The 12,204-nt window shown below is 41.0% G+C and overlaps 1 protein-coding gene across 1 annotated transcript in view; it reads right to left on the reverse strand.

Moving 5' to 3' along the window:
* The window catches only part of LOC103581401 (inositol 1,4,5-trisphosphate receptor type 1-like), a gene marked incomplete at its 3' end in the record, with an annotated part of 34,599 nt that overhangs the window by 18,259 nt on the left and 4,136 nt on the right, over positions 1 to 12,204 (reverse strand). Inside the window, exons 4-6 of the mRNA XM_008563243.1 lie at positions 7,738 to 7,833; positions 6,355 to 6,399; positions 2,519 to 2,673 (exon numbers count right to left, since the gene is read on the reverse strand). Of these exons, the coding sequence (XP_008561465.1) occupies positions 2,519 to 2,673; positions 6,355 to 6,399; positions 7,738 to 7,833 (296 nt within the window). The remainder of the gene's footprint in view (positions 1 to 2,518; positions 2,674 to 6,354; positions 6,400 to 7,737; positions 7,834 to 12,204) is intronic.

Raw genomic sequence — 12,204 nt, forward strand, 5'->3', positions numbered from 1 at the left:
TAAGTATAAAGAATGAAAACTATAAAACTTTTTTTTAATGACCATAAATTTTTGTGACCTTGGATTACACAATGGTTTCTTAGGTAAGAAACCAAAATCATAAGCAATCCAAGAAAAAAATAGATAAATACAGCTTCAACAAAACTGAAAAGTTTTGTGCCTCACAAGACAGTATCAAGTAAATGAGAAGACAACTTACAAAATGAGAGAAAATATTGGCAAATTATGTATCTGATAAGGCATTTGTATCTAGAATAAAGAACACTAACAACTCAATAATAAAACAAAAATCCAGTTTTTTAAAATAGGCAAAAAATAATGGGTAAAGGATCTGAACAGATATTTTTCCAAAGAAGATGCACAAATGGTCCATAAGCACATATAAAGATGATCAACCATTATCGGCCATCAAGGAAATGCAAATCAAAACCACAATGAGATACCTCTTCACACTAATTAGGATTGGTCAAATAAAAGACAATGACAAGTGTCGGAGAGAATGTGGAGAAATTGGAACCATTACACACTACTGGTGGGAATTTGAAACGGTGCATCCACACTGAGAATCTGACAGTTTCTCAAAAGGTTAAACATGGAATTACTATTGGGCCCCAATATTCCACTCCTAGGTATAGATCCAAGAGAAATAAAAACATGCGTCTACGTAGAAACATGCACAAATGTTTATAGCAGGCATTATTCATAATTACCAAAAAGTGCATATAACCCACACAGCTTGTTTATCTAGATATAGCACTTCTTATCCAGCTATTAAGAAACCAGTCCAAATTCTTTACCAGATCCTTTATAAAAGCTTAAAGAAAAGGCAATAATGACTTGGCCATCAACTGATATATGCTAAATAAAATGTGGTATTATCCATATAACAGGATATTATTTGGTAATAAAATGAATACTGATACATGCTAAAACATGGATGAACCTTGAAAACAATACTGAGTGAAAGAAGCCAGGCACAAAAAACCACATACTATGTGATTCCACTCACATGAGATGTCCAGAACAGACAAATTACAATATAGACAGAAAGTAGATTGGTCTAAGGCTGGGGGTGGGATGTGGGGAAATGACAGTGAGAGTGACTACTAATGGGTATGGTGTTTCTCTTGCGGGTGATAAAAATGTTTTAAAATTCATTTTGGTGATGGTTGCACAACTCTGCTAATCTCCTAAAGAATCTGAGCAATTTTGGGGGGGCATAGCTGGTTGGTACAGAGATTGAGCCCCGGACCTTGGTGTTATCAGCACCATGCTTTAACCAACTGAGCTAAATGGCCAGCCTTGAATTGAACACTTTAGGTGAATTGCATTTCAATAAGACTTATTATTATTATTATTTTTTAAAGAATCTAAATCAGAGGTTCCAAACCCAGAGTATGCAAAGCTGTGCACACATGTAGGGTTTTCTGGGATCTCTAGCTTTCCTCAGATTCTCAGGGGATTAACAATGCAGCCGAGTTCAAGAAGCAGTGATCATTTTACCAAATGGCAATGAAAGGCCTTCCTGTAACTGTAAGGTTCTCCTTTCCAAGGGCACTGCCTTAGATCTGTCACTCTGAGAGGGACAGGAATAGTAGCCAGCACAGGAAAAAGGACTCCTCGAATTCTGACGGCACCTGCGTTGCAGTTGTCAGTTTCACAGCCTGGCTCTGCTGGGTGAGCAGGTAAGCAGCAATGTGTACATGAATAATGAAAGACAAAGGAATTTTCAGTGCGAGAGGCCATATGCAAAATTCACAAACACTGGCAGAGGTCCACCAACCAGCGCTGTGCTGAATAGTTAGAAGAACTGCCCAAACAACCCTATCTGTCTTAGAAATTAAATATTTGGGGTTCTGCTATGGCGCTCACTGACTTAAGTTGCTTAAACTCTTGAGTCTGTTTCTTTACCTGTAAGAAGGGGTAGATAATAATACCTGTATCACAGCGTTTTCTGTGAGGATGAAATTATATAACGCAAGTAAAGTACTTAGCATTGTACCTGGCATGTAGTTAGCACTCAATAAATGTTAGCCATTACCAATATTGTTGATTTTGTCAAAAATAAGCTTCTGTCCCATTTATAGTTGTTTCTCTTCAAAAATGCATTCTTAAGCAACAAAACTGAGTTAAATTTAATCAAATAACCAAAGAATACTCATCGAACTTCTTAAACCTTTAATAAAATTTACTACGCACACAGTGAATTTCAGGTCTTCCATTTTCTAGAATTTCTTTTCAATTGTTTATTTAATTGACCAAGAGATTGCCTGGGTTTGGTGAAGGAAGAAGGGAGTGAAGGAAACTAGAAATACTGAGCTACCTGGGTTCAAGGTTCAGCTTGTTTATCTAGATATAGCACTTCTTATCCAGCTATTAAGAAACCAGTCCAAATTCTTTACCAGATCCTTTATAAAAGCTTAAAGAAAAGGCAATAATGACTTGGATTCCAAGAAACATGGCAAGGCCACATATACCAACCCTGATTCTCATGGGATAAGCAATTTTAAAATCATACCTTGGGACAAGGCTGTCACCTCCACGGAGGGTGGTGGGATCTAGCTCAAAAATGGAGGAGATGTCATTGCCTTCGGGCACGGAGACCAGGGAGTACACCATCTTTTCTTGGGCATTTCGCAACCTACTTCGAGATGCGTCCTGATCAGGGTCCACCTGAGGAGGAAAAGTCATCAGGTCAAGAATTTATTCACTACTATTATTCCACAATCCATAGGAACGGAGAAGAAACGATAGTAAATGTCAGCAGTTGGGAGGAAAAGGACCACAGTTTCAGAGCAGTCCTGAAAGATGACAATTGGTCACCTGAGCCAAGAATATTTACTCTACCTTGTATTGCAATAAAAATGTTTAAACCATGTGGGGTCCATGCAAAGAGTGCTACCAATGACCAAGAACTTCATACAGCAATATCCACCTGCAGTAGCTGGGCGGGGGGATGCACTTTGAGGAAACAAATGTACAGTGATAATTGTCCACCAACGATATGATTCAGCTACCTCCTGGGAGAAAAATAAAACATGATAAACCCGAATCCAAGTTTTTATAAGCACCAATCCTAGTGTGGTCCCCCAAAAAATATGTTTTAGAAGTCAGCCTCGCCCTGAAAAAAATTAATTAAGAGGGCTCTGATGACAATTCAGGGGAAAAGGACCTCTCCTGTGATATTAGGGATTTCGCTCAAGCTGAAGAATATCTCTGACAGTGAAGGATGATAAACAATGACAAAAGCTTTCCCGACAAACTGTAAAAAACACATTCTAGGCTCCAAAGCCCATCTGCTTTAGGAGATTAAAGAAGCAGACTTCTACTGAGCGTCTGCTCTAATAGACTCTGCAAGCTCTCTCTGAGCACTGACTCCACATGGGATTATTTTTAATGTTTAACATCCTTGCAAGATAACAAAAGCCACCTGCATCTACTGGGAAAACCACATTTTCTCTGTCACTGGCTTTTCTTAGGCTGAAGCGCTGTCTCCTTTCTAAACAGGAGGAAGGAGACTTCACCAGGAAGACCAAAGAAGAACCTAACTTCACCAGGAGAGTTCCACTTCTATCTGGAAAAAAAAAAAAAACCCAAAACAAAATAGTTCTTTTAATACCCCAAACTTCTGTCTCTTCCCTCCCCCCTTGTGTTTTCTCCTCCAATAACTTGTACCTCTACCTAAACAAACCCTAGACCCTTTATTCTGTCTATACTACTATAAAAGTTAACTGGAAAGCAACAGCACACCTCTACCCCTCTGCGCAGGGGAAGGAACTCCGAACGACATTTGCTCTCTCCTTGCTACTGTCACCTGGCAAAGTACACTGCATGCCACTTTCAAAATAAACTCTGACCTGATTATGGTTTGAGACCCAGGGCTCGGCCACAGGCTGGCAGTTAAATTTCAGAGACCTGTGGGAAGTCTAGAGGAAAATGACAGTCACAGTGAGTCTGCCGCATCTGGAAACGTGCTGAGCAGCAGCATGCTCACACTCTTTCAGTGTGCAGTCAGCGTTTGCCACCTAGTGGGAAGAAAGGCACATGTGCAAAAGACCCGCAGACACAGCAAGCCTTGGGTAGTCCTTTCTTGTCCTCTGGCACCAAGCGAGTGGCCCGAGGATGCTGCATGTAGAAGGAGGAGCACAACAAAGCCGAGTAAGGTCTAAGGCAACAACCAAGGCACTGGATGCCAGTCTCAGGGAAACCAACGGGCAGGGCAGAAGATGCTTCCTCTCCTAAACTCACAGACTCTAGCTTTTCCACCCAAGTTCCCAAGACAAGAGGAGGGTGAGGGTGCAGGATGTCCCCAATCCTAACACCTTGCCCACAGGGGCAGAAGCTCTGCTGCTGGCCTCGAGGGTGTGGGGTAAGCCCCCTTCTGCACACAGCCCTCCTCCACATGCAGACCACGGCCCAAGCAACAGTAAAGTAGCCACAGCAGCACAGCCTAGAGGTGCACCCAAGCCTGCTGGCACAGCCCGCCCCCCGGCATGGAGAGGCATGGACACAGAGAAAGACCACTGAGCTCCGAGAGAGCCTGAGATATACAAGGAGTCAGGACTACTCTCAATGGCTGCTTCCTCCTGTCAAATTAAGATCATGAAGCCTGTCCTACCTCCTTTCATGTAGCTGCTCTGCAGCCCAGATGATCTGGGGCATGGGCAGGGCCTAAAAATGCTAATGATCTTGGACAACTTAAAAAATGCCCCCTGTACAAGTGAGAAAATCGTGGCTCAGAGAGGGAAAGTAACTTGTCCATGGTCACACAGCTCAGGAGTGGTGGGTCTGATATTTAAACCAAGGTTTGTCTTTTTTTGATCGCTATGCTCTTCCTCCTGCACCACAAAGGCCAGTCTTGCCACACACACGAGGCCAGGAGAGCAAGGTTCACATGGACATCCACTCTCACTGAAAGAAGCCACGGCTTGCCTAATCTCAGAGGGGAGACTTACGCTCTGTTACCTCGGATGGTAACACTAGACCACTGGGTGCAAGTCACACAAAGGCAGTTCCTTCTCTTGAAATAAAGTAGGTGCAAGGACAAGACTGTCATGAAAAATCCAAGAGATACCGTCAGGTATCTACTAGTCCAGGCGTTCAAACAGTGACCACATGAACACTACGCAGAGAGGTTTTACAGTAGATTTCCTCGCGCATCAACAGAATGCTGGACTAGCTCAGTGTTTTCCAAGCCATAGTAACTGTGGAAGGAAAGCTTTCAAAGTGGACTCCAGAAGTGAAGGTGGCAAGGACAAAAAGAAGGAAGAGGAGCCTCGGGCGCTCCATCCAGGAGCAGAAAGGATAGGAGAAGCTCCCAGCAAGTCTGCGTAGTAGCAGCCGGAAGCTCTCGGCCAGAACTTCTATGAGTTTTTCTCAAAGCCAACATTCTACTCAAGCACAACTGGAAGGATAACGGTGAATGCAGAATTCACAACACATTCCAAAGACAATTACATTTTGAACTATCTCCACACCATCTCCCTTCATTAACATGCCAATTTTCAAGTGCTTCCAAATATTTCTAAATTTTACTAAAACAAGAAATATCCTCAAGACTGCCTACCACATCCACCACTGAGACCACCATGTGGACACACATGTGAAATACAGCAACAACTGTTTGGTTTGGCTTGGTTTTTAAATCCTAGACCAGAATCAAGCACACCATGGGAAAACTGTTTTGCTTATCCCACTTTTCCATGTAATACAATGACTGCCTTCTTCAGTCTGTAACTGTGGACACCTGATCCCCAAGTGTCTACATATCAGCATTACTTAGCAACAAGGTCTCCAAAGAAAGATCCATTTTGCATTAAAATTCCACGTCACATTATACATTAAAGCCTATTCCTGACTTGGCAAAAAGCAGGGACAGAAGGTTGAACAATCGAGTGGGTATCAGATGCCAGGTGCCTGCACGTCACATGTTACCTTCACAGTCTAAACAGTGCTAGCCACCTCATGTGCTCATTCCCTGGAAAGTCTGAGTGAGTCATGGATTAAGGTCAGCAGCAACAAGGCTATGGTTTGTAAAAGGCCAGCTTCTACATAGGCCATCAGCGCCTACAATCTGCTAGGATTCCAAGAGATACTGTCAACTTCTCTGACTCAGAGGTGAAGACCCCTTGACTAAGCACACTGAAAGAGCATTATGACCAACAATCCCTAGGACCAATCAGGACACACAGGGATATGACTGCCTTCAAGGGAAGCACAGAACAAGACCTTCTTTTAAGGCAGCCTAAGGTTTATCCTTCCCCAGCACTCAACAACCAGTTTCTTAAATGAGGTTCCAGATTATTTGGCCTCACCCTACCACATGAAGACAAGAAGGCTCTTGCCCATACTTACTGAGGGCTGAAACTCCAGGCATTCTTCCTCAAAGTCAGGGTCTACCTGATGAAAAAGAATCATTAGGAAATTAAAACATCCATTGCTTTCTCAAGGACTGGGCCCCACTTGCAGGAGACTTCAAAGGCTGAGAACATTCTTGAACAGCTAAGAACTTGTCCCTTCCCTCAGTTCACGAAACCAGCATGCCACAACAACAACACAAGTCACATGAGTACAACACACACAGAACAGTCTACCAGTCACCAAAGGACAGCTTTCAAGTGTAAACAGAGGAACACAAAGAACTTACTAGCAAAGCAACAGTTAAAAGCCTGAGCTAGATAAAAGGTAGATACATAGTCATTGATAATCTTGCTTATTTTTAGTTAAAAAGAAAAGAATTTAGGCCTCCAGCAAGAGCTACGTCAGCCTCAAAACATAACAGATAATGCAACCACCATTAATCTTTAATAAACCAAGTAATCAACATTTCTCACAGCCAGTGAGCTGGGCCTATAATTCCCTCCAGCTCCAATTTAAATTTCAACTTCCACTTCTTGATCTTCAGTTCTTAAATATTTCAAAATCATCGGTTCCTACAAGTCTCAGGCACCCCAAGGGGGTCAGCACATTTAGATTCAGCTTTCCTTGGGTCAGCTGCAGAAGCTGTATGGACTCCCACGCTTCACCCTGGAAATCTCTGTGCGGTCTCACCAGTGGTACCAGCCAACAGTGGGGGCCTTTTGATGTACGGTTAGAATCTGATACGAATATGCACCGTACATCTTCCAGCAGGTCAGAGTAAAACTCGACATCGGTCACACAGTAGGGTGGCTCCTTAATTTAATACAAAAATAAAAGGCAAATTCCTCTTGTCCTTCAGCACTGAGTCTTTCCTTTCCTTGAAAACCCTTCGTGGACATTAAAGGTAAAGTGAATTTCCTTGATTTTTGACAATGCCACAAGTCAAAAACAAGCTGCTGTCCATTCCACTAATGCTCTGAGAAATCAGAGGTCTTTTTGAAATTGTCTAATTCTTAATGCTTCCGACTTTCCATACCATGTTTCCACTCCAGCCGAGGCTCAATCACATGTGTTATGAGTGGAGTTGGTAGGTAAGATGTGGGGAGGGCTGTATGCAAGGGGAACACAGAAAGATAACCCTAAACACCTGGATTTGCATTATTTTCTAACTTACTTTTCTCCCCACGTCTTGAGCAGAACCCCTATCAAGTACTAAAATGTGTTAATCACTTTGCCTCTTTCTTTGCAGCAGGAAACAGAAAAGCAAGGTGACTGAGCATTCCCCTATTCCTCTAATACCCAAAGGCTACAAGTGAGTGAGGAAAGGCGGTTGGTATGTCAGCCTTGAAAGAGGAAAACGTGAGAGGTGCTACTTACCTCTGCTGCTAAGTAATGCCCTGTAGCCAAATGCTTGAAACGGAAGAGGCTGTTCCAGTAGCCAGCTCCACCCCGACACGGGTCATGTTGGACTACCTGCAAGAGGAAGGACGATCAACGGCAGCAGAAGAAATGTCAACTCATATTAGGAGAATACTGAATCTGAGACATCATTAGTCACAGTTCAGGAGTGATATATGCTAGCTGAAAAAAAATCAGCATCTTCCAACAAACCCATTGAAAGTGTCATATGTAACATCCAAACTCAAACGCATGGAAGTATTAAAAAATGTTTCTCCAAAGAAGGAATAGTCTTCTAGCTAACATGCCATTGTTAGAGTTAAAATTTCAATGGTTTTCAGATTATCTGCCTTAATCATAATGAAGTAGACTCTGAAATTCATGCACAAAAAAGCATGACCCATAAAAAGGAACTTCATGGAAAACTGTAGAAGCAATCAATACATATACTTATGGGCTGGAACACATACACAGGCCTGGGCTATGAAATGTGAAACTCACAGAATCTGAGCCAATTTATCATAAAAATAAATGTAACTTCAGCTTCTGGCCATGACTTAGTAACTGGCACTGGCAGTTAGTGCCATAAACAATGAGACACTGCACAAAGTAGATGAAATTGCCACAGACAACTAGAACACTGGATAAAATATATGAAATAACAGTGTTCAGATGCTGGACAACAGGAGGGGCACAACATGATCTATGAGCAGAGAGAAACAAACCAGGTGAGTTCTGAGACTGCCCTGGTTTTCCACCACTGTCCTCTCTGGACGGCAGGACAGCGAGGGAGAAGCCAAATTCAGGGCCAGGCTCACAGGTCAGAGTTTAGGGAGACTGAGGTGGCTAGAATTTGTGGGGTAAAGTCCTGGAGAGTATGAAGCTACACACAGAAAAAGCTCCAGAAATCTGCACAGGGGCCTCCTTAGAATCTCTGGCTAAAGATCAACCTGTGTATGTTTAAGGCAAGACCCACAAGGCCAAATAAAGAAAAGTAAAGAAGCTGAAAGCTTAGCATTCCTAGAGCTCACACAGAGTTAGGAGGTGTCCTGATTCTGACAAGTCAAGCAGAGAGATCTTGTGGAACACTGTGGGCACTAAGAGATGTCAAAAGGGTCCTACCTTAGTAGTAGGGCTAATCCAGCCCAAAAATAAAGGGTACACTACACCTGACTTAATGAAGCTTGAACACAAGCCTCCAAAGCATCAAACGAATCCACTAGACTTTACTCTCTGACAAAACAAAACTCAACAACACTCTTTAGAGGAACAAAAGATCCCAGACATTCAATAAAGTAGTATTATGATGTTATGTTATGATTATTTGCTGAGCAATGGTCAAAGAAGGAAAAGGTGACCCATAAACTCAGCAACTTGTCAGACAATATCAAATGACCCAGCATATGTCTGTGCAGGTTGGTGGGTGCAGGAAAAAATATCTGAGTAGTAATGACCCAAAGTTTTCCCATTTTGATACCTACCCACAGATCCAATAAACTCAATGAATTCCACCAGGATGAACACACACACACACTCTCTCTCTCTCTCTCACCCCAAGGCACATCATAATCAGATTAATGTAAACCAGAAATCAAAAGAAAAATCTTTAAAGCCTCCAGGAGAGAAGGAAGAACTATATATAGGGAACAAAGATTAAAAACAAACATTGAATTCACATCAGAGACAATGTAAGCCAAAAGACAACGGATCAAAATCTTTAAAGTACAGAAAGAAAAAACTATCTACCTAGAATTATGCAGCCAACAAAAACATCCTTCAAAACTAAAGGCCACGTGGAGAAATCGGAACCTAAATCCACTGCTGGTGGGAGCATAAATGGTGCAGCCACTTCAGAAGACCGTCTGGCAGATCCTCATGAGGTTAAACACAAGTTACTATATGACCCACAATTCTACTCCCAAGAGACCTGAAAACATATGTCCACACAAAAGCTACTACATGAATGTTCACAGCAGCATTATCCACAAGAGCCAAAAAGTGGGAACAATATAAACACTATCAAATGATAAATGGACAAATAAAATATGGTTTATCTATAATGGAGTATTGTTTGGCAATAAGAAGAAATGAAGTACTGACACATGTGGCAATATGAACTCTAAAATGTTATCTGCTATGGTCTGAATGTTTGTGATTCCCCAAAATTCATATGACGAAACCTAACCCCAAGGTGATGCTATTAGAGGTGGGGCCTTTGGGAGGTGATTAGGTCATGGGAGTGAAGCTCTCATGAAGGAGATTATAGGAGACCCCAGAGAGCTTCTTTACTCTTTTTCTGCCATGTGAGGACACAGCAGATGAACCAGGACGCAGGTCCTCACCAGACACTGAATCTGCCAGTGACTTGATCTTGGACTTCAAGCCTCTAGAACTGTAAGAAATAAATTGCTGATGTTTATAGGCCACCCAGCTTATGTTATTTTGTTATAGCCACCCAAATTGAATTAAGATATTATCCCAGGTGAAGGAAGTCAGATACAAAGGACCACATATTGTAGGATTCAATTTATACAAAATGTCTAGTATAGGCAAATCTACAGAGACAGAAAGTAGATTTCTTTCCAGGGGCAGGAGGGTGAGGGAAGATTTAAGGGGGAATGAGGGGTGACTGCTAATGGGTATAGGGTTTCTTAAGAGATGAGGAAATGTTCTAAAATTTACTGTGGTAATGGTTGCACAACCCCATGAACCTACTAAAAACCACTTAACTGTACGCTTTCAGTGTGTGAATTGTGTGGTATGTGAATCGTATCTCAATAACGCTGTTATTTAAGAAAAAGAACATAAACAGATTTTTAAATGAAGGTGAAATAAAGATATTTTCACACAAATGAGAGCTGGCAGACCTGCACTGTAAGAAATGTACAATGTAGTTCTTTGGCTGGAGAACTGATACCAGACGAAAACCTGGATCTGCACAAAGGAATGAAGACCTAGGAATGGTAACTATGTGGATAAATATAAAAGACTCCTGTTTTCTCATTTTACACGTCTTTAAAATATAAGTGACTGTTTCAAAAAGGCAAAATAAATTAAAATGAAATTAAATAATTAAAAAGAAAGACACTGAATGTTTTCCTAGGAAATTCAAAAGAAAAACTGGCAGGAAACAAACTTTGAGGGAGTAGGAATTTGACAGCTGTTTCTTCTCAGAAGGAAAAAAAAATAGAAAATACTCTGAAGTGGACTTTCAAAAGTTAAACAAGTAAATTTTTTAGAAGTCCGTGCCTCAAACACTCTCCACAGAAAACCATTATCTTCTATTCATTTCAATCCATTTTGAGTGAATTAAGATATGGTACCTGCTTTTAAGATACTAAAGTGGGCCACACAACCTGTGTGGGGTTCTGACGTTTATAAAGTTTTTTTTCAGCTTATGATAGCATGTTAAAGCAAGGTGCACAATTGTTTATAAAATAATGTCAATTACGCAAAAATATCCTGTTCACAGAAAAACAGCTCAATGAAGTGGGCAAATTAAGTCAGTGAAATGATAGTTCACTTGTTCTCTTGTTTTCTTGATTTTCAATCTTTTACTTTAACTTGGGAAGATAAAGTCTCTTTTTTTTGTACTAGTATCCAAATCTCACATGAAAATTGGTTCTGAGAGACTATTTTGAATGAGTCAAACTCTGTGCTGGGGACAATGGGAACATCAATGATCAACAAAGTTCAAGCTCTCAAGGAATCTATAATCTAGTAGGACAGATAATGTCCCTATGTAGCCATGCACAATAACTAAAGAGCAAATGCCACGGGAGTGGAGTGGAGGAAAAGAGAAAAATGGATAGAGGGTAGAAATTAGCAAAAACTTTATGTAGTTTCCTTTTTATCATGACAACTGTAGAAACTTTTCTATACAATGGCCAAGATGAACCTGATTATTACACTATCCATGCTAAAGGATTGGTAAGACAATTAAAAAAAAATGTGGACATGTCACCAGAGAAGAAATACAGATGGCAAATAAGCACATGAAAAAATGCTCAGTATCATCAGCCATAAGGGAGATGCAAATTAAAACCACAATGACATTTCACTACACACCTATTAAAATCAAAAACATTGAAAAGACTGACTACAGGAAGTGCTGGGAGGATGTGGAAGGACTGGAATTCTCATACATTGCTGATAGGAATGAAAGATAGTCCAATAGCTTTGGAAAACAGTTTGGCACTTTTTTTTTTTTTATAAAATTAAGCATATATCTACCATATAATCCAGCTATTCAACCCCTAGGTATTTAGTCAAGAGAAATGAAAGCTTATGTCCATACAAAAACTTGTACACAAATGCCCCTAGAAACTTTATTTGTAACAGCCAAAAACTGGGAACAACTCCAATGTCCATCAACAGGTAAACAGATTAACAAGCCGTGGCCTGTCCACACAGTGGAATACTACGCAGCAATATAAAGGAATGAAC

Source organism: Galeopterus variegatus, unplaced genomic scaffold (genome assembly GCF_000696425.1).
Source record: "Galeopterus variegatus unplaced genomic scaffold, G_variegatus-3.0.2 Scaffold12977, whole genome shotgun sequence".
NCBI lineage: Eukaryota > Metazoa > Chordata > Mammalia > Dermoptera > Cynocephalidae > Galeopterus > Galeopterus variegatus.